This window comes from Salvelinus namaycush, chromosome 29 (genome assembly GCF_016432855.1).
Source record: "Salvelinus namaycush isolate Seneca chromosome 29, SaNama_1.0, whole genome shotgun sequence".
NCBI classification, from domain to species: Eukaryota; Metazoa; Chordata; class Actinopteri; order Salmoniformes; family Salmonidae; genus Salvelinus; species Salvelinus namaycush.
This window is the reverse complement of record NC_052335.1, coordinates 16,459,490-16,483,241: the sequence shown is the minus strand read 5'-3', so window position 1 is coordinate 16,483,241 and position 23,752 is coordinate 16,459,490. Positions and strand designations below refer to the sequence as shown.

The following is a 23,752-nucleotide window of genomic DNA, read 5'->3' as shown; positions in this document are numbered from 1 at the left end:
CTGAAACATGTATGAGAGCACCAGCTGTTCCGGAAGACTGTGTGATCACGCTCTCCGCAGCCGATGTGAGTAAGACCTTTAAACAGGTCAACATTTACAAGGCCGCAGGGCCAGACGGATTACCAGGTAGTGTAATGCGAGCATGTGCTGACCAACTGGCAAGTGTCTTCACTGACATTTTCAACCTCTCCCTCTCCCCGAATGTGTAATACCAACATGTTTTAAGCAGACCACCATAGTCCCTGTGCCCAAGAACACTAAGGTAACCTGCCTAAATGACTACCGACCCATAGAACTCACGTCTGTAGCCATGAAGTGCTTTGAAAGGCTGGTCATGGCTTACATCAACACCAATATCCCAGAAACCCCAGACCCACTCCAATTTGCGTACTGCCCAAACAGATCCACAGATGATGCAATCTCTATTGCACTCCACACTGCCCTTTCCCACCTGGACAAAATGATCACCTATGTGAGAATGCTATTCATTGACTACAGCTCAGTGTTTAACACCATAGTGCCCTCAAAGCTCATCAAGCTCACCAATAAGCTAAGGACCGTGGGACTAAACACCTCCCTCTGCAACTGGATCCTGGACTTCCTGACGGGCCACCCCCAGGTGGTAAGGGTAGGTAACAACACATCTGCCACGCTGATCCGCAACACAGGGGCCCCTCAGGGGTGCATGCTCAGTCCCCTCCTGTACTCCCTGTTCACTCATGACTGCACGGCCAGGCACGACTCCAACACCATCATTAAGTTTGCCGATGACACAACAGTGGTCACCGAACGACAAGACAGCCTATAGGGAGGAGGTCAGAGACCTGGCCGTGTGATGCCAGGACAACAACCTCTCCCTCAACGTGATCAAGACAAAGGAGATGATTGTGGACTACAGGAAAAAGAGGACAGAGCATGCCCCCATTCACATCGACGGGGCTGTAGTGGAGCAGGGTGAGAGCTTCAAGTTCCTTGGTGTCCACATCACCAAGAAACTAACATGGTCCAAGCACACCAAGACAATCGTGAAGAGGGCACGACAAAGCCTATTCCCCCTCAGGAGACTGAAAAGATTTGTCATGGGTTCTCAGATCCTCAAAAGGTTCTACAGCTGCACCACTGAGAGCATCCTGACTGGTTGCATCAATGCCTGATATGGCAACTGCTTGGCCTCCGACCGCAAGGCATTACAGAGGGTAGAGCGTACGGCCCAGTACATCAATGGGGCAAAGCTTCCTGCCATCCAGGATCTCTAAAGCAAGCGGTATCAGAGGAAGGCCCTAAAAATTGTCAAAGACTCCAGCCACCCTAGTCATAGACTGTTCTCCCTGCTATCGCACTGCAAGCGGTACCGGAGCGCCAAGTCTAGGTCCAAGAGTCTTCTAAACAGCTTCTACCCCCAAGCCATAAGACTCCTGAACATCTAATCAAATGGCTACCCGGACTATTTGCATTTCCCCCCCTTTTACACCACTGCTACTCTCTGTTGTTATCATCTATGCATAGTCACTTTAATAACTCTACCTACATGTACATATTACCTCAATTACCTCGACTAACCAGTGCCCCCGCACATTGACTCTTTACCGGTACCCCCTGTATATAGTCTCGCTATTGTTATTTTACTGCTGCTCTTTAATTACTTGTTACTTTTATTTCCTATTCTTATTCGTATGTTTAAAACATTCTTTTTTTTTAAAACTGCATTGTTGGTTAGGGGTAAGTAAGCATTTCAATGTAAGGTCTACACCTGTTGTATTCGGCGCATGTCACTAATAACATTTTATTTTATTTGGATTTGATAGTACGAGTCTCTGAGTTTATTATAGTACAAGGGTCAAGAAAAAGGTAGGTCAAGGCAGGCAAAGAGATGTAATCCAAATCAGAGTCAGGCAGGTACAGGACTGCAGGAAATCGGTAGGTCAAGGCAGGCAAAGAGTCGTAATCCAAATCAGAGTCAGGCAGGTACAGGACGGCAGGCAGGATCAAGGTCAAGATAGGCAGAAAGGTCAGAACTGGGAAGACTAGAAGAACTAAAACTAGAGCACAGGAAATATGGGAACACGTTGGAATGACTTGACAAGACGAACTGGCATCAGATAAACAGAAAACGCAGGTATAAATACATAGGGGATAATGGAGGGAGATGGGAGACACCTGGTGGGGGGTGGAGACAAGCACAAAGACAGGTGAAACAGATCAGGGTGTGACAGTTGTTACAAAACATGGGTGAAAAGTCAAGGGGTGTGAATACTTCTTGAAGGAACTGTATATGTACATAGCTACCTCAATTACCTTGCACCCCTGCACATTGACTCAGTACTGGTACTCCCTGTATCTAGCCATGTTATTTTTACTTGTTATTGCTATTCACTGTGTATTTATTCCTTTTGTCACTATTTCTATATGTATCTTTAACTCTGTATTGCTGGAAAATGACCCATTCAGTGTTAATCTACAACTGTGGTTTACAAAGCACATGACAAATAAAATGTGTTTTGATTGTATGCAACATTTAACTTTTTTCACAAGTGCCATATCATTTACAAAAAATACATACTGACATAGTAAAATAAATAAAAGTGTGTAAAAAATAATTATCATGGATTCCATGGTGAACTTCAATGGCATTCACTAAATGTATGGTTTTATTTAGGATAATGTTTTACAGCTGTTGGACTATTTTTTTATTTTAAAATCTTCTTACTTGATGATTGTATATATTTTACATGTGATAATGCCACACTGAGGGCCATAGATAATTACAGACACCTGTGATATTCTGAAGTACTGTACCCACTTTTTTTTAAACCAACATTCCAGTAATATACCCTCTCCTTGTAACCGTAGGTAAAAGACAACTAAGTAAAACATATAAAATGTTCAGTTTCAATAACGATCTAAATCAGAAATACTGTATGTGTTGCATTTCAACAATACCAATATTAGCAGAGCACAGCACAGCACTCGCTACACCTCTGAGAGAAACATACTGCATTCTTTAGATTCTTGATTAAATACCATGTGACTTCTCTACCCATCCTGATGATTGGGTTTTATGAAAACCTGTCAGCCCTGGTTGTGATATCACAAGCAACCTACTTAACCCATTTGTTCCCAATTTTTTTGCCGACATACCACTATGAAAGTCTTACACTATTAGTAACCCTTACATGTAATCCATATTGCGTTTTGAAAAAGTCTAGCCCTGTTACCCACTTTGCCAAGGCCTGTATTCCCCCAAGTCACCAACATTTACCTCCAGTATATGCAGCTATCCGCTGCACACCCCAACCCTGTTATTTGCATATCTTAGTATTGTGACCACTGACCTGTTACCTGTTATACCCTAACCATTTCATATATAAACTCAAAGTACATTACATTAGCCTCATTCACTTTTTGTCTACCACGAATTTGTTACCAAAAAGGATGTTAAAGGGCAGTAGACTTCTATTCAGACTCATTACCTGTAGGAGCCTAGTACATCTCTACACCACATTACTCATATACTCGTAAACCAGGTCAATTCATGGGCATAAAGCTGGATATTCATATAAAACAGGTCTACCCCAGTGCCCAAGCCTCAACATTCATAGAAAAACAGATTTACACCTGCAATGCAGCCCTTAAATATCCATACAAACCAGATTTACACCTGTTGCTATGTTCAATACTTTGATTAAACAGGTCTACCCTATTTACCAAAACTCACATACACCAGTATACCCGTGTGAAAGAGACACTGAACAAAACTATTAACATGATATATTTGTTATATTAACACACTAATTGTTACATCGCCAATCTCCCCTGAAATAACAAAATTATACGTTTTACAGTCAGAATCACTGATTTAAGCATATGTAAAGGCTAATGGATAATAGTAAAATCTGTAGGATCATCTTCATGAAGTATATTGATAACCAAACAACTTCAATTTAGTTAATTAAATTTAATAAGTTACCTTTTCACTGTGTATTCATCTGTCACTGTTCAATTCAAATTGTGTGTATTCACTGCTTTGTATTCTATTGTAAAACGGACGGTCCTTTGACCAGAGCGATCAAGTATATTTTAGTTTTGTTGAGACACAATGTTCATGACAGTTCAGACAATGCATAGTCACTGACCCACTGCACTGGTGTTTTTACATGATGCCCTTTTCCTTCTAATTTAGACCGATGGTTGTGCTGATGGCTCAAGTGTGTCTGTGCTCTGCTCTTCAATACTAACTCACTTTCAGTATGTGACACAAGGAAACAGAATAAATAATGAAACCTGTTGAGCAGGTTCTCTGTCACAGTCATTCAGTCCCTTACCATATTTCAGGAATTCTTACCGTAGTTCACGGTATTAAGGGCGTGACAGTCAGTAAACGGTGTTGGATGTGGGTTTTGAGTCTCCCTGCAAAGTACAATAATACACTTGTCAACCAGAACAGTAAGGAGAAGCAAGGTAAGGCATTTTTGTTCGTTTGTTTTTCAGTGAAATGATAATTTCTAAATAATTTAGGTCAATGTTAAAAGAAGGGGGGGAAAGAGACAGAAATTGGCCTACATGGATGGGAGTCTTCACTTGGATGGTAATGAGACTGACTTCCTTTCTGAGTTGAGGCTTAAATACACATCTAAATGTTTCTGTTGTATCTGTAACTCATTATTACTTAGGGTCTGACATGATATAAGCAACATCAAATAACAGTGCATATCAATAGCACAGATTGAATATCTGAATTTCCATGTTTTCAACTGATTAATTTGCCCTGACTGGCCCAACAATACGCTATCTGTAGTCACATTGATTTCCTTAGTTGGTTTATTAGTTAAAGATATTTTGTGCTGTCAAGTTTTATACGTAAGACTTTCTGGTAGTGGTAGCAGTAGCTCCATTAAATTTTCTCGGCTACCTATTGGTGTCTATATAAATATTCTGTAGCCTGTTGGTGCCTATATTTTTCTGGTGTCTTTCAATTCCCTCTTCTGTTGCATGCTGGTGCCTATATTTTTCTGGTGCCTGTTGTTGGTGCCTATTAGATCCTTTTCTGTCTGAAAAGCTAAATAATTAGATTTAAGTTTTTTAAACATCAAGCTTGTTTTTCTTGTGTTCTTTTTGTTATTTGTGTGGTAGACATGACATGATTGATGATTGATGTCAACTGCTTTTAAACAAACCTGCAACAATTTGGACATCAGCACTTCAGTGATCAACGTGTTAATGCTCATAGGAAGAGCAGTGTGGCCAATAAAGGTAAAGTTAAATATTTATGAAAATGTAATTGTACCTGAACAATAATATGGCACATAAAATACATTTTTCCCACATTGCACTTTCATAAGTGTGTTTGATTTGCATAGCAACATGTCTAAGGATGAAGTTGACACTTGATTTAGACAGTTCAGTAGGATTCCCCATTCAGAACTGACAGTGAAGCTGGCTAAGAAGTCATCAGACTGGCACAGACACATTTCTAAATCAAATGTCAACTACCTTCACGCAGAGAAGGCTCCTAATCTAAATCAGAAGAGCAGGCCTACAAAAGGACAACAGAGCCCTAGTCTGTTACACCAGGGCTTGGGGCCCGGACCACGAGGTAGATGTGACCAATATGGCCATACAATAACTGAGATTATGCCAGTAAAGCATGTTGTCATTACATATAAGATTAATCTGTTTGGCATGGTACAGTGGTTGTCAATTACATTTCTTTGACTAAAGACCTACCATGCTATTTGTAACCCATTTCCATGTTTATGATTGTACTTTTGGCATAATATGGGTATCAATAATGTTAGATGAGATATACAGAATCGGTTTTTCATTCAGTGAATGTTGACTACCATATGCAGCAGAATTTATTTATATTTTTCAGAGATCCAGTAATATTTTAACTTTGAAATAATATTTATGTTATATTAATTTCCTACAGTAAGTCCGCACATCATTCAGAAATGTATTTTGACACTTTTTTGGAGGAATACTCTGTAGTGGTTAGAGCGTTGGGCCAGTAACCGAAAGGTTGCTGGATCGAATCCCCGAGCTGACAAAAAAATCCCTGAGCTGTAAAAATCTGTCGTTCTGCCCCTGAGCAAGGCAGTTAACCCACTGTTCCCCGGGCGCCGAAGACGTGGATGTTGATTAATGCAGCCCCCGCACCTTTCTGATTCAGAGGGGTTGGGTTAAATGCGGAAGACACATTTCAGTTGAAGGCATTCACTTGTACAACTGACTAGGTTACCCCCCTTTCCCTTTCCCTTTATTATATGTTATTTACAATTAATTGTCTTAGATAATGTATTTCGACATGACATTGGAACATATGGGGAATTGTCCACTCACCAGGGACAGGGACATTCTAGGCAATGGCATTCTAGGAATGAGGAAAGAACTTCAGCTATTATACATAACATAACATAAATGTTTTGTAACAATAGCAGATCACATTTCAAACAGTGTCTTTCCTACTTACAAATAAATGGCTGCACACTAAGTGTGTTTGTACAAAAAGTCCAGATGAGATTCATTATTTCAGTTAGCACATTACATAAGGTTATAATTAAGATGATATCACAAATCCCTTGATTACGCTTAATCAGATTTGTTTTTAAATCTCAGAATTACAAATCATGAAATGAAACAATAGATACTTCTATGGACATTTTTAAATGACGCGTGCATGATATAAGTGCCTCAGAAAAGTTACCTGTGGGGTTTTATTGTGTACTTTAAACATTATAGTGAATGTAGTTTTTTACAGTTCTTCCTGTTTTTTTCTCAACTCCTTTGCCTTGTTTCCCCATAACAGGAATGGCAATAACAAATAATGGGCTGAGTGTCCTTGTCCTCCTGATGACATGCTCTATTTTGGAAACACGGGAATTCATTGAAATTTCAAGCCTTGTTTCACAGGTATTATGTTAACAGTAACTCATGCTGTCCAATAGAAACCTTCAGACAATATTTAGAAACACACGTAACAAAATATGAGAAACTTAGCAACTTGATGATCTTAGTAAGAGTTAGGCGGTCTACTGTTTAGTTCTTGCACCATGTTTTTTTGACATCTTTATGGTTGAACGGGTTAGTGTGGAGTCTCGTGATTAGATGATCGTACAGTATTGAACCCCCCTTGAAACCCCCAAAACCTATCAAACAGGATATTCTAAATGTGGAAAATATTCTAAGATGATATAAACTCTCTGAAGCAAATGTAAATGTGGATACTGACTTTCATTCTCTTGGTAAAGGCATTCAACACAGAGTACAACCCACATCTGTCACATGTTAGGGAAAAAAGAGCAGGTGAGTTTAGTCAACAGATCACCTTTAAATGATCTTGCAAAGTCAAACATCATCCTCTTGAATGACAATTCAAACCATGTATTTAAAAAGAGCATACGGACTCTTCTCCTGAACGTCACCCTTTCTTCTATTTCAATCCTTACAGTATTATCCAATCGATGGAACTACATAATTGATGTTGAAGTGAACGTGTCAGACATCAAAACAATAGAGCAAATTAAGTCAGCTGTGAATTCAACAAGTCTTCCCCTCACTATCAACAACTCCACTGAAATCACTGATTTTGACATCACTTCTGGTAGTTATACTGTTGGGCTAGCTAGTGCTAGGCATTGCTTTTCTAATTATGTAGGAGAAAAATAATTGATTGAATACATTTTTTACATGCACATGTCCTGAAACTCATTTCCATTTCAGTTTGCTACCCAAATGGTACTGGATTCCAGTGCAGATGTGAGGACCAGTATCGTTGGTCGTGTAACAATTGCGCTATCTATGGGGCATGTGAAGAAAATACAGATAAACCCTGTGGATGTATTAATGCAATTCCTTCCGATGGAGAGTACTGCCAGTCGGTTCAAAACCCAAGTAAACGCCAAAGTTCTGTTTTTTATAGATTTTATTGTCATCATATTTTTCCTATTTCTGATAACCAGTTCAAAAATGTTATATTTTCGTCACCTTACAGACTTTACAGCATGTCCAACAACAACAGCCTCTCCTTCAACAGGTAATGAACGACCAAAATATATCTGATGAATTGCCTGAAAAACAATAGCATGACAATTGTTTTGGGATATTGATGAATCTAAATCTATTTAATTTTAGCAAATGAATGACTGACATTGTTCATTTTCAGTTCCAACAGTACCAGCAACTCTCTATGAGTACATGATTGAAATTGAGCTGAACACCACAGACGTTACAGTGATAGATCAACTGAGAGCCATTCTGAGAAATGCTATTTACCCTGTCAGTATCAATAATCTGACACAAATCACTGGTGTTAACATGTCTACAGGTAAGACTTCAATGTGCAAGTTATTAATTTTAACTGCTTACACACCGATTAAGTGTCATTTTGATATCTTAATCCACTCTCATGTCCTCAGTTTGCTACCCAAATGGTACTGGATTCCAGTGCAGATGCGAGGACCAGTATCGTTGGTCATGTGACCAGTGTGTCTCTTTTGGGAAATGTGATGACATCACATCTGACACGTGTGCATGTATCAATGCCATTCCTCCAGATGGACAGTACTGCCAGTCGGTTCACTACCAAAGTAAGAACCAACATCTTCACACATTTGACTTTTGTTAACATTTTCTAATATGTTTAACTAACCAATATCCTATTTTCTTCACCTCAAAGATTTTACAGCATGTCCAATAACAACAGCCTCTCCTACAACAGGTAATGAACGACCAAAATATATCTGATGAATTGCCTGAAAAACAATAGCATGACAATTGTTTTGGGATATTGATGGATCTAAATCTATTTAATTTTAGCAAATGAATGACTGACATTGTTCATTTTCAGTTCCAACAGTACCAGCAACTCTCTATGAGTACATGATTGAAATTGAGCTGAACACCACAGACGTTACAGTGATAGATCAACTGAGAGCCATTCTGAGAAATGCTATTTTCCCTGTCAGAATCAATAATCTGACACAAATCACTGGTGTTAACATGTCTACAGGTAAGACTTCAATGTGCAAGTTATTATTTTTAACTGCTTACACACCGATTAAGTGTCATTTTGATATCTTAATCCACTCTCATGTCCTCAGTTTGCTACCCAAATGGTACTGGATTCCAGTGCAGATGTGAGGACCAGTATCGTTGGTCATGTGACCAGTGTGTCTCTTATGGGAAATGTGATGACATCACATCTGACACGTGTGCATGTATCAATGCCATTCCTCCAGATGGACAGTACTGCCAGTCGGTTCACTACCAAAGTAAGAACCAACATCCTCACACATTTGACATTTGTTAACATTTTCTAATATGTTTAACTAACCAATATCCTATTTTCTTCAACTCAAAGACTTTACAGCATGTCCAACAACAACAGCCTCTCCTTCAACAGGTAACGTAGGACCAAAATATATCTGATGAATTGCCTGAAAAACAATAGCATGACAATTGTTTTGGGATATTGATGAATCTAAATCTATTTAATTTTAGCAAATGAATGACTGACATTGTTCATTTTCAGTTCCAACAGTACCAGCAACTCTCTATGAGTACATGATTGAAATTGAGCTGAACACCACAGACGTTACAGTGATAGATCAACTGAGAGCCATTCTGAGAAATGCTATTTTCCCTGTCAGAATCAATAATCTGACACAAATCACTGGTGTTAACATGTCTACAGGTAAGACTTCAATGTGCAAGTTATTATTTTTAACTGCTTACACACCGATTAAGTGTCATTTTGATATCTTAATCCACTCTCATGTCCTCAGTTTGCTACCCAAATGGTACTGGATTCCAGTGCAGATGTGAGGACCAGTATCGTTGGTCATGTGACCAGTGTGTCTCTTATGGGAAATGTGATGACATCACATCTGACACGTGTGGATGTATCAATGCCATTCCTCCAGATGGACAGTACTGCCAGTCGGTTCACTACCAAAGTAAGAACCAACATCCTCACACATTTGACATTTGTTAACATTTTCTAATATGTTTAACTAACCAATATCCTATTTTCTTCAACTCAAAGACTTTACAGCATGTCCAACAACAACAGCCTCTCCTTCAACAGGTAACGTAGGACCAAAATATATCTGATGAATTGCCTGAAAAACAATAGCATGACAATTGTTTTGGGATATTGATGAATCTAAATCTATTTAATTTTAGCAAATGAATGACTGACATTGTTCATTTTCAGTTCCAACAGTACCAGCAACTCTCTATGAGTACATGATTGAAATTGAGCTGAACACCACAGACGTTACAGTGATAGATCAACTGAGAGCCATTCTGAGAAATGCTATTTTCCCTGTCAGAATCAATAATCTGACACAAATCACTGGTGTTAACATGTCTACAGGTAAGACTTCAATGTGCAAGTTATTATTTTTAACTGCTTACACACCGATTAAGTGTCATTTTGATATCTTAATCCACTCTCATGTCCTCAGTTTGCTACCCAAATGGTACTGGATTCCAGTGCAGATGTGAGGACCAGTATCGTTGGTCATGTGACCAGTGTGTCTCTTATGGGAAATGTGATGACATCACATCTGACACGTGTGGATGTATCAATGCCATTCCTCCAGATGGACAGTACTGCCAGTCGGTTCACTACCAAAGTAAGAACCAACATCCTCACACATTTGACATTTGTTAACATTTTCTAATATGTTTAACTAACCAATATCCTATTTTCTTCAACTCAAAGACTTTACAGCATGTCCAACAACAACAGCCTCTCCTTCAACAGGTAACGTAGGACCAAAATATATCTGATGAATTGCCTGAAAAACAATAGCATGACAATTGTTTTGGGATATTGATGAATCTAAATCTATTTAATTTTAGCAAATGAATGACTGACATTGTTCATTTTCAGTTCCAACAGTACCAGCAACTCTCTATGAGTACATGATTGAAATTGAGCTGAACACCACAGACGTTACAGTGATAGATCAACTGAGAGCCATTCTGAGAAATGCTATTTTCCCTGTCAGAATCAATAATCTGACACAAATCACTGGTGTTAACATGTCTACAGGTAAGACTTCAATGTGCAAGTTATTATTTTTAACTGCTTACACACCGATTAAGTGTCATTTTGATATCTTAATCCACTCTCATGTCCTCAGTTTGCTACCCAAATGGTACTGGATTCCAGTGCAGATGTGAGGACCAGTATCGTTGGTCATGTGACCAGTGTGTCTCTTATGGGAAATGTGATGACATCACATCTGACACGTGTGGATGTATCAATGCCATTCCTCCAGATGGACAGTACTGCCAGTCGGTTCACTACCAAAGTAAGAACCAACATCCTCACACATTTGACATTTGTTAACATTTTCTAATATGTTTAACTAACCAATATCCTATTTTCTTCAACTCAAAGACTTTACAGCATGTCCAACAACAACAGCCTCTCCTTCAACAGGTAACGTAGGACCAAAATATATCTGATGAATTGCCTGAAAAACAATAGCATGACAATTGTTTTGGGATATTGATGAATCTAAATCTATTTAATTTTAGCAAATGAATGACTGACATTGTTCATTTTCAGTTCCAACAGTACCAGCAACTCTCTATGAGTACATGATTGAAATTGAGCTGAACACCACAGACGTTACAGTGATAGATCAACTGAGAGCCATTCTGAGAAATGCTATTTTCCCTGTCAGAATCAATAATCTGACACAAATCACTGGTGTTAACATGTCTACAGGTAAGACTTCAATGTGCAAGTTATTATTTTTAACTGCTTACACACCGATTAAGTGTCATTTTGATATCTTAATCCACTCTCATGTCCTCAGTTTGCTACCCAAATGGTACTGGATTCCAGTGCAGATGTGAGGACCAGTTTCGTTGGTCATGTGACCAGTGTGTCTCTTATGGGAAATGTGATGACATCACATCTGACACGTGTGGATGTATCAATGCCATTCCTCCAGATGGACAGTACTGCCAGTCGGTTCACTACCAAAGTAAGAACCAACATCCTCACACATTTGACATTTGTTAACATTTTCTAATATGTTTAACTAACCAATATCCTATTTTCTTCACCTCAAAGATTTTACAGCATGTCCAACAACAACAACCTCTCCTACAACAGGTACCTTTCGAAATACCTACTGAAAAACATGACATCGTTTTTGCAAACCATATAATAGTTATGTTGTCATGTCTATCGATAACCTACAGTAGGCTACATTTCATGCTCTTCAAGTCATAGTTTTATCATTTCCAGTCTCTACTCCAGCTGACCCCACAACAGCACTAATCACAGTAACCAGTTAGGGCTGTCCAATGAGATAAAGCAGTTCATCCCACAACACAGCTCATCACAATTACCAGCAAATACAATCAAGTACCTGTGAATAGAGTTTGTTCTGAACTCATCACACATTTGTCACAATCTCTCGGTCTCTCTGTCACTCTCTCACTCTGCTTTAGACTCTACGACACCTGAGGCCAACTCTACAGAACAAAGTACTACAGTTGATCCCACAACACAACTGACCACAGTTACTAGTAAGTATCATCAAGTTGTCGAGAACAAAGCTTGTCTGAAACAGAGTTTACCACCAAAGCATGTAACACTCAATCACTATCCCACTGGGCACAAACTGGTTGAATAAACATTATATCAAAGTAATATGTCAACGTATTGTGATGTGGAATCTACGTGGAAAATACATTGGATTTGAAAAAGTCATCAACGTAAAATGTTGTTTTTTGGGAGAAATGTCAACCACAGGCTTATGTCATCATGGTAACCAAATTTCAACATAGTCAAACCTTGTCTAAAATATGTTGAATTTGTACCTTTAAAACAATGTTAGATCTTCAAGGTTATATCCATTATCAGAAAAAAATAACAATTCGGTGGACAGTACCTCCTACTGGAGTATTAATCTATCTTCAATTACCCTTTGGTGACCAGTGGGGTATCACAGTGCTTAATCCAAAAGCAGAACCAAATGACCTGGGTTGCATATGAGATTACATTAAAATTGGCCTACATGGTACAAGAGATCAATGACCTTCGAGATCCTGCACAGATTATTACAACAATTGTGAAGATCTCCACAGACCTGTACTTATGCCTGCTATCTTGAACATGCATGTTTTATATGATTACACAAGAAGAAATGTACAGTTACAGGAACCTCAACATGTGGCCACGGATGTGTTACTAATTTTAAGGTTGACTTTTCCATTCTTTAACGTTTATTTTGGTTGAGTTGGAGATGTGAATCCAACATCACTTGTTAACTTGTCAACAAGTTAATAGGATACTTATTGTATTTCAAAAGTGATATTGAATTATGTTTGGTTGTTGATGCAACCAAATATCAACATTTGAAGGAGATTTGTCTTCTTCTTGGATAGTTCTATTCATGCCACTGACTTAGTCTGGCTTGAATTCCAGTTTGTCTACAAATTAATAATTGATTTGTTGTATTCATGTCTCCATCTCAACAAAAAATGTAAGTTAAAGAATAGTACTACATCAAATCAAAATGTATGCAAAATGCATTTAACTTTTGATTTGATTTAGTCCTACTCTTTAACTTCCAGAGCTTGATCAACTTCTCAACCAAATATTTCCCAATTATCCACGTTGAAATGACGTGGTGTGCCCAGTGGGATGTTACTTCCATGCTATAGACTCTACAACAACTGCACCCACAACAGAACAAAGTACTACAGTTGACCTCACAACACAACTGACCACAGTTACCAGCGTGTGTATGCTAATATGTTTCAGTTCAGAACGATTTTGCGATAACGTGTCACTATCTGCTACAACAGAGCTGACAGCAGTGAACAGTATTCTAATTAAGCAATAATGTCCGAGGAGGTGTGGTATATGGTCAATATACCACAGCTAAGGGCTGTTCTTAGCATGACGCGACGTGAGTACCTGTATACAGCCCTTAGCCGTGGTATATTGGCAATATACCACAAACACCAGAGGTGCCTTAGTTCTATTATAAACTGGTTACCAACGTAATTAGAGCAGTAAAAATAAATATTTTGTTATACCCGTGTTATACGGTCTGATATTCCATGGCTTTCAGCCAGTTAACATTCAAGGCTCGAACCACCCCATTTATAAGGGGGTGGGGCCAGAAACTACACCCCCCCCGGGCCTTATTAGTTGTGCTTCTAAAGGCTAGATAATCCCTCCACCTGACAGGTGTGGCAAGCTGATTAAACAGCATTATTATTACACAGGTTGCACCTTGTGCTGGGGACAATAAAAGACCACTCTAAAATGTGCAGTTTTGTCACACAACACAATGCCACAGATGTCTCAAGTTTTGAGGGAGTTTGCAATTGGCATGCTGACTGCAGGGAAGTCCACCAGAGCTGTTGCCAGAGAATTTAATGTTAATTTCTCTACCATAAGCCGCCTCCAACGTCGTTTTAGAGAATTTGGCAGTACATCCAACCGGCCTCACAACCTGCAGACTACGTATAACCTCGCCAGCCTAGGACCTCCACATCTGGCTTCTTCATCTGCGGGATCGTCTGAGACCAGCCACCTGGACAGCTGATGAAACTGAGTATTTCTGTCTGTATTAAATCCGTTTTGTGTGGATTTTCTTCCCCTGAATGTTCTCTCAGGCCCACCCAAGGCTGCGGTCCTGCCCAGTCATGTGAAATCCATAGCTTAGGGCCCAATTAATTTATTTCAATTGACCGATAATATGAACTGTGACTCAGTAAAATGTTTGAAATTGTTGCATGTTGCGTTTATATTTTTGTTCAGTATATGTTTTGAGGTTGGACTTTAGCACTTGTAGCACGTTAGCACTTAGGGTGCACCGGTTGGTGTCACCTCATTAGTCAGTATGTGTTCCATCTCTGCTGGGTTGCCCGTCTCGTTAGTCAGAAGGATGTTTAACCTGTTGTCACGCCCTGACCTTAGAGAGCCTTTTTATTTCTCTATTTGGTGAGGTCAAGGTGTGATTTGGGTGGGAATTCTAGTTTGTCTGTTTCTTTGTTGGCCGGGTATGGTTCCCAATCAGAGGCAGCTGTCTATCGTTGTCTCTGATTGGGAATCATACTTAGGCAGCCTTTTAACCACCTGTGTTTGTGGGTAATTATTATTTTCTGTGTGTGTTTGTGTGCGCCACGGTTGCGTCACCTTCGGTTTCTGTTTTACCTGTTTTTTTGTGAAGGTTTCACTTTATTAAAGATGTGGAATTACAAGCTGCGCCTTGGCTCATCTATGACAGGGAGTTTGAAGACAGTGATCCTGACAGAATTACCCACCACCAGAAGACCAAGCAGCGTGCGCCATCTTGGAGGACGAGCTGGACCGGGAGGAGATTATGGCAGGGGACAAGACCCGGTCACGGAAGCCCGAGAGGCAGCTCCAAAAGAAATTGGGAGGGGGCACACAGGGAGATTGGCGGAGTCAGGGTTTAGACCTGAGCCAACTCCCCGTGCTTACCGTGTGGAACATGTGACCGGTCAGGCACCGTGTTATGCGGTGATGCGCACTGTGTCTCCAGTGAGCATTCACAGGCCGGTGCGCTCTGTGCCGGTGCCCCGCATTTGCCGGGCGGAAGTGGGCATCCAGCCAGGACGGGTTGTGCCAGCTCTACGCTCAAGACCTCTAGTGCGCCTCCACGGCCCAGTGTATCCGGTGCCTGCTCCACGCACCAGGCTTCCAGTGCATCTCCCCAGTCCGGTGAGATCTGTTCCGGCTCCACGTGCCAGGCCTCCAGTGTGTCTCCCCAGCCTGGTAAGCCCTGTGGCAGTTCCACGCACCAGGCTGCCAGTATGTCTCCTCAGTCCGGTGAGACCTGTTCCGGCTCCACGTACGAAGCCTCCAGTGATGATCCATGGCCCGGAGCCTGTAGTGATGATCCATGGCACGAAGCCTCCAGTGATAACCCATGGTCCGGAGCCTGCAGTGAACATCCATGGCCCGAAGCCTGCAGTGAACATCCAGGGCACGAAGCCTCCAACGACAATCCATGGCCCGGAGCCTGTAGCGACGCTCCATGGCATAGAGCCTGCAGCGACTGTCCCCTGTCCGGAGCCTGCAGCGACGGTCCCCAGTCCGGAGCCTCCAGCGTCGGTCCCCAGTCCAGAGCCTCCAGCGTCGGTCCCCAGTCCGGAGCCTCCAGAGAAGGTCCCCAGTCCGGAGCCTCCAGCGACGGTCCCCAGTCCGGAGCCTCCAGCGACGGTCCCCAGTCCGGAGCCTCCAGCGACGGTCTCCAGTCCGGAGCCTGCAGCGACGGTCTCCAGTCCGGAGCCTCCAGCGACGGTCACCAGTCCGGAGCCTCCAGCGACGGTCCGCAGTCCGGAGTCTCCAGCGACGGTCCCCAGTCCGGAGCCTCCAGCGACGGTCCCCAGTCCGGAGCCTCCAGCGACGGTCCGCAGTCCGGAGCCTCCAGCGACGGTCCGCAGTTCGGAGTCTCCAGCGACGGTCCGCAGTCCGGAGTCTCCAGCGGCGGTCCAGAGCCTCCAGCGGGGGTTCCCAATCCAGAGCCTCCGGCGATGATCCACGGTCCGGCTCCTCCGGCGACGATCCACGGTCCGGTTCCACGGAAGCGGAGGGATCAGCGTGCGGAGCGGGGGCTACGTCCCGAACCGGAGCCGCCACCGAGGATAGATGCCCACCCGGGCCCTCCCCTATAGAATCAGGTTTTGCGGCCGGAGTCCGCACCTTTGCGGGGGGGTACTGTCACGCCCTGACCTTAGAGAGCCTTTTTATTTCTCTATTTGGTTAGGTCAGGGTGTGATTTGGGTGGGCATTCTAGTTTGTCTGTTTCTTTGTTGGCCGGGTATGGTTCCCAATCAGAGGCAGCTGTCTATTGTTGTCTCTGATTGGGAATCATACTTAGGCAGCCTTTTAACCACCTGTGTTTGTGGGTAATTATTATTTTCTGTGTGTGTTTGTGTGCGCCACGGTTGCGTCACCTTCGGTTTCTTTTTACCTGTTTTTTTGTGAAGGTTTCACTTTATTAAAGATGTGGAATTACAAGCTGCGCTTTGGCTCATCTATGACAGGGAGTTTGAAGACAGTGATCGTGACACCTGTGTTGGCACAGGTGATATCTAAGAGTGGCTGGCCCAGTGCTCCAGTTGTGCAGTCGTAAGACCTTTAGTTGACTTCCTATTTTGATTTCTAGACATACAATCATTTGTCTGATCTTCCCTGTTTTCGTTTTGCTCCACTTTTTGGTTTGGTTTGCTTACTGTCTTAAAGTTTGGTGTGGGTTTTTCTTTTGTTTGCCTGTTCTTGAGCAAATTTAGTGAGCGCTCATGGTCGGTGTCTTTTAGGTTTCAGTTGTTGTTGCTAGTCAACTTTCAGTGGACACCCCCATGAGTGTCTTTCAGAACCCCTCTTAAAACCCCACCATATTATTTTGGGTTGTTGTCAGTGACTCTTTGTTAGTTCCCCCTTCTGTTTGAGCAACATTATTTGGTTTTCTTGTCGGAGGAACGTATCATAATGGGGAGCTCTTCCGGGATTTTGTTTCCCATGAGTATGGTAGTCACTCTAGTCACCTACTCTGACGCTCTAATGTGCCCAGATATTTGAGTGTTCAAAATACACTTTTGTGGTAGAGTTATAAGGGATGGTGGAATCATTTTGAAAGTTGCATAAACACACAGACTTATAAAAAAAAGCCTGGACTTTAAGCTGGAAACATTTGTGGAAAACCCTACATGGGAGATGCTAGATAAACGTACAAAGGTGAATCTGGTCGTCATTGTAAAGCGTTATGACATCAAAAGGTGTATTTGGCGATCCAAAAGCATTAGTCAAAGATTTGATAGTTGCTGTTTTGGTGGAGGAGGAAATCCTCTCGGAGAGAGGGGCTGATGAAAAGGGTGCTACGTGTAGTAGAGCACATCCTGTAGACGTGCAACTAAGGATGTTAGAACTAAAGGCAAAGTTGAAGCAACAAAATGTTTAGCTTGAACAACAGATATTAGTGTAAGGACCGACGCCGGAGATGAGAAGCAGGTACGGGGAGTTGACATTAATTATGAACAGACAAAGAGCAAGACAGAAACAGCGTCAGCACACAGATACACAATGACAAACAATGCAGCAGCAGGGAACAGAGATGGGGAACTGACAAATATAGGGGAGGTAATAAACAGGTGATTGAGTCCAGGTGAGTCCAATAATAGGCTGATGTGCGTGACGGGGAAAGGCAGGTGTGCATACTGATGGTGGCAGGAGTGCGTAATGCGGGGGAGCGGGAGCAGACGTGACAGTACCCCCCCCCTCTAGGGCCGCCCCCACCTTCCCACCTGGGCAAGCCTGACGGTGCCGGGCGAGGCACGGGCGCTGGACAAACCGTCTGGGCGTAAAATCCAGACAAACCAGTAGAGGCGTGGGAGCCTGGCGAACCGGCTGAGGCGTGGGAGCCTGGCGACATGGTTGAGGCGTGACAGCCTGAGGATCCCGCTGGGCCATGGGAGCCAGATGAGCCGGCTGAAGCGTAGACGCCTGGTGAGCCGGCTAAGGCATAAAACCTTGGCAATCCGGCTGAGGCCTGACGTGGGATGGGCACCTTCCGAGCCAACCGGGGCAAGAAACCTCTCGAGCCCGCTAGGGCATGACATGACGAGCTGGCTTAGGCAACCCTGGTTCCATCGGTGGCGGCCCCGGACCCGACGTCACCACCAACTGGAAAGCCAGCACTCCCCGATGCTTAGTTTGATGGCGCTGCATTCTGTAAGGACCAACACCGGAGATGAGAAACAGGTACGGGGAGTTGACATTTAATTGTGAACAGACAAAGAGCAAGGCAGAAACAGCGTCAGAACACAGATACACAATGACAAACAATGCAGCAGCTGGGAACAGAGATGGGAAACTGAGTCAGGGTGAGTCCAATAATACGCTGATGCGCGTGACGGAGAAAGGCAGGTGTGCATACTGATCGTGGCAGGAGTGCGTAATGCTGGGGAGCCTGGCGCCTTCGAGCGCCAGGGAGGGGGAGCGGGAGTAGGTGTGACAATTAGAGCTTGAGCACAAGGAAAAGGAAAGAGAACTTGATGAGAGATTGGAACAACAAGGAATGACAAGATGAGTGTGCAGCCAAACAACAAGAGCAAGAACGTGAACATGCAGCCAGACAACAAGAACAGGAATGTGAGCATGTCGTTCGACTAAGAGAGATAGATCTGGAAACACTCTGAATCTAGTAAGGCCATCCTGCACCCTCAACAGTTTGATCTTGGTTGGAATAGCCAACTTGTACCGCCTTTTAACAAAAAAGAGGTGGAAGTATATTTTACTCTGTTTGAGCGGATTGCCGCAAGATATTTGGTCACTGTTTCTCCAAAGTGTTCTTGTGGTAAAAGCTCAGAAAGTGTACAACGCTTTATCTCTTGGCCAGAGTTCAGATTAGGACACTGTTAAAGCTGCTATCCTTTGGGCTTATGAGTTGGTCCCAGAGGCATACAGACAACAGTTCCGTAAATTATGAAAGACAGAATCACAAAGCCATGTTGAGTTCGAAAGGGAACAGGCATGTCTTTTTGTGGTGTGGTTTTCAAGAGGTCATGGGCCTTGTGGATTTAAAGACACTCATACTTCTCGAGCAGTTCAAGAATTGTCTTCACGAAAGGGTTGCCACCTGAGAGAGAGAAAAAGCTGTGTCTTCTTGTGGGAGCACTCCAGCCCATTATGTCTTTGGTTGGGACTGGTGTATCTCCTAAACAAGATTTTGGATCAGATGTGTATGAACCCTTTGATTCAGACAGGTACGTCTCTGCAGAGTGGCAAGCAACCGGTTAAGATTCTGCGAGACACTGGGGCAGCCCAATCCTTCATTTTGAAGGGTGTTTTGTCTTTGTCTGACACTTCAGCAAGTGGTTACAGTGTGTTAGTACAAGGTGTGGAGATGGGTTGCATGAAAGTTCCTTTGTATAATGTGGAACTGAAGTCTGATCTTATTTCTGGTTCCGTTGTCATTGGAGTGAGGCCTAGCCTACCGGTGATGGGGATCTCATTCATTTTGGAAAATTATTTGGCTGGAGGGAAGGTTGTGCCAAATCCTGTCGTTTGTAAGGAACCAAGTGTAGAGGAACCTGATGGGCTATCAGAAGAGTACCCTATAGTGTTCCCAGCGTGTGCCGGTACATGTGCTATGTCTAAGAAAGTTGCCGGCAGCAAGTCTAGTGTTGAGGAGGATGTCAGTGATTCCACCCTAGTTGAGATGTCTGAGATGTTTATGGGTGATCCTGACTTGTGAAACCTCCTGAGTTGAACTCTCTCTTGAAAACCCCAAAGGTGAGCGAGTTTGTAGGACGGCTTAAGGAAGAGAGGGTCCGTACAGTTGACACTTCGATATTTAGGAAGCAGCTGATTGCTGAACAGAGTAAGGATATTTCCCTCTCCCCTCTTTTTGCTGAGATATGTCCAGAGGAGGAGTTTGATGAAGTTTGTGGGGTTACTTTGACAGAGATGGTATTCTAATGAGGAAATGGTTCCCACGCCACTTCTGGGCAAGACGATTGTCCCTGTGTATCTCAAATTGTTGTCCCAGTTGCGCTTCGACAAGAGATACTGAGTTGGCTCACGGGGGTAGTATGGCAGACCATTTTTGAGTCAACAAGACATATGACCGGACCTTGCGTAACTTCTTCTGACCTGGTCTGAAACAGGATGTTGTGTCTTACTGTAAATCCTGTCACGTTTGCCAGAGGGCAAGTAAACTGAACCAAGCTGTACCAGTTGCACCTTTGCAGCCTATTCCTGCTTTTGTCAAACCTTTCTGCAGAGTTCCGGTAGGACTGTGTTGGTCCTTTGCCAAGGGTGATAACCAGTTTCCCTTAACCATCACTTTTGATGTGGGTGACCAAGTCCTGGTTTTGTTGCCCAATCAAGCAACATGCCTATCGAGTATATTCTGAAAAGAGAGAGAAACTCCAGTGAGGTGGAGTTCATGCTTGAGCACGGCATTGCACAACATGGCAACAGTCCGTGGAATCGCCCTGTATATTAGTACCTAAGGCAGATGGATCTCTGCAGTCTTGTTCTGATTTTCAGAATCTCAATGCCGTTACTAAGTCGAACTTATACCCTGTGCCCAACGTCGACGATTGTGTGGACTGGGTTGGCACTGCTAAGTACAATGCTGATATGTATGACGATAACATATTGAGCACCCTGTGGGGTACTTTTCAAAGAAATTGGCCTCATATCAAAAACAGTACTCGAGAAGGAGACGCTTGCTTAGATACTGGCTCTTCAGCACTTCAAGGTTTATGTATCGGTCTCTACACCTCTGGTAACCCTCTCCTTTTCCTACTAAAGACTAGCTCCATGAACCGCCGACTCCTTCGCTGGAACCGACAGTGTGTAGCTCTGGCTCACAATTTATTTTTACTGCACGTTTTACCGTTTTGGAGATGAAGGGGGACGAGAGATATATAGAAACTAACGTGTGTTTTAAGCAACCCCCAAAAAAATGAATTTGGAAAGTATTCAGAACCCTGGACTTTTTCCACATTTTGTTACATTACAGCTGTATTATAAAATTGATTACACAGTTTTTTCCCCCTCATCAATCTACACACAATACCCCATAATGACAAAACAAAATAGGTTACATTTTGTTTTGCAAATGTATAAAAAAACTAAAAACTGACATATGACATTTACATAAGCATTCAGACCCTATACTCAGTACTTTGTTGAAGCACTTTGGCAGAGATTACAGCCTCGAGTCTTCTGGGCATGATGCTACAAGCTTCGCACTCCTGTATTTGGGGAGTTTCTCCCATTCTTCTCTGATGATCCTCTCAAGCTCTGTCAAGTTGGATATTGAGCGTTGCTGCACAGCTATTTTCAGGTCTCTCCAGAGATGTTTGATCATGTTCAAGTCCGGGCTCTGGCTGGACCACTCAAGGACATTCAGAGACTTGTCCTGAAGCCACTCCTGCGTTGTCTTGGCAGTGAGCTTAGAGTCGTTGTCCTGTTAGAAGTTGAACATTCGCCCCAGTCTGAGGTCCTGAGTGCTCTGTAGCAGGTTTTCATCAAGGATCGCTCTGTACTTTGCTCCGTTCATCTTTCCCTCCATCCTGACTAGTCTCCCAGTCCCTGCTGCTGAAAAACATCCCCACAGCATGAGGCTGCCACCACGATGCTTCACTGTAGGGATGGTGCCAGGTTTCTTCCAGACGTGAAGCTTGGCATTCAGGCCAATGAGTTCAAACTTGGTTCCATCAGACCAGAGAATATTGTTTCTAATAGTCTGAGAGTCCTTTAAGTGCCTTCTGGCAAGCTCCAAGTGGGCTGTCATGTGCCTTTTCCTGTGTAGTTGCTTCCGTCTGGTCACTCTACCATAAAGGCCTGATTGGTTGAGCACTGAACCTTCTGGAAGGTTCTCCCATCTCCACAGAGGAACTCTGGAGCTCTGTCAGAGTGACCATCGGGGTCTTGGCCACCTCACTGACCATGGCTCTTCACCCCCTATTACTCAGTTTGGCCGGGCGGCCAGCTCTAGGAAGAGTCTTAGTGGTTCCAAACTTTTTCAATTTAAGAATGATAGAGGCCACTGTGTTCTTCGGGACCTTCAATGCTACAGACATCCTGTCTCTATGGACGATTCCTTCGACCTCATGGCTTGGTTTTTGCTCTGACATGCGCTGTCAACTGTGGGACCTTTTATAGACTGGTGTGTGCCTTTCCAAATCATGTCCAATCAATTGAATTTACCACAGGTGGACTCCAATCAAGTTGTAGAAACATCTCAAGGATGATCAATGGAAACAGGATGCACCTGAGCTCAATTTCGAGTCTCATAGCAAATGGTCTGAATACTTATATAAATAAAGTATTTCTGTTTTTTATTTTTAATAAACTTGCTTTAATAAAATAAACTTTCTAAAAGCCTGTTTTAGCTTAGTCATTCTGATGTATTGTGTGTAGATTGATGTGGAATGTTTGCAAGTTTATTAAAAATAAAAAACAGAAATACATTTCTAATTCGTGATAGTTTGCAGGCCATTTGCTATTAGACTCGAAATTGAGCTCAGGTGCATCCTTTTTCTATTGCTCATCCTTGAGATGTTTCTACAACTTGATTGGAATCCACCTGTGGTAAATTCAATTCAAGCTGTAACGTAACAAAATGTGGAAAAAGTCAAGGGGTCTGAATACTGTTCTGGAGCCTTTTGGTCTCAGACATGGCACTCCGGTAGCAGAGAGAACAGTCTATGACATGGGTGGCTGGAGTTTTTTACATTTTTTTTTCAGTCTTATCCTGGCACAGCCTGGTATAGAGGTCCTGGATGGCAGGGAGTTTGGCCCCAGTGATGTAATGGGCCATGTGCACTACCCTCTGTAGCACCTTGTGGTCTGATGCCGAGCAGTTGCCATACCAAGCGGTGATGCAGCCAGTCAAGATGCTCTCAATGGTGCAGCTATATAACTTTTTGAGGATCTGAGGGCCCATCCCAAATAGTTTCAGCCTCCTGAGGGCGAAGAGGCATTGTCCTGCCCTCTTCACAACTTGGTGTGTTTGGACCATGATAGGTCCTTAGTGATGTGGACACCGAGGAACGTGTAGCTCTCGACCCGCTCCACAACAGCCTAATCGATGTGAATGGGGGTGTGTTCGGCCCTCTGTCTCCTGTAGTCCACAATAAGCTCCTTTTTCTTGCACAAGTTGAGTGAGAGGTTGTTGTGTTGGCAGCACACTGCTAGGTCTCTGACCTTCTCCCTATAGGCTGT

General features: G+C 42.9%; 1 protein-coding gene across 1 annotated transcript in view; it reads left to right on the top strand.

Annotated features, from left to right (window-relative positions):
- The first annotated feature begins 18,845 nt into the window (after nt 1-18,845).
- LOC120023978 (adhesion G-protein coupled receptor F1-like) overlaps nt 18,846-23,752 on the top strand; it is a 37,491-nt gene continuing 32,584 nt past the window's right edge. Inside the window, exon 1 of the mRNA XM_038968073.1 lies at nt 18,846-18,937. Within this exon, the coding sequence (XP_038824001.1) occupies nt 18,846-18,937 (92 nt within the window). The remainder of the gene's footprint in view (nt 18,938-23,752) is intronic.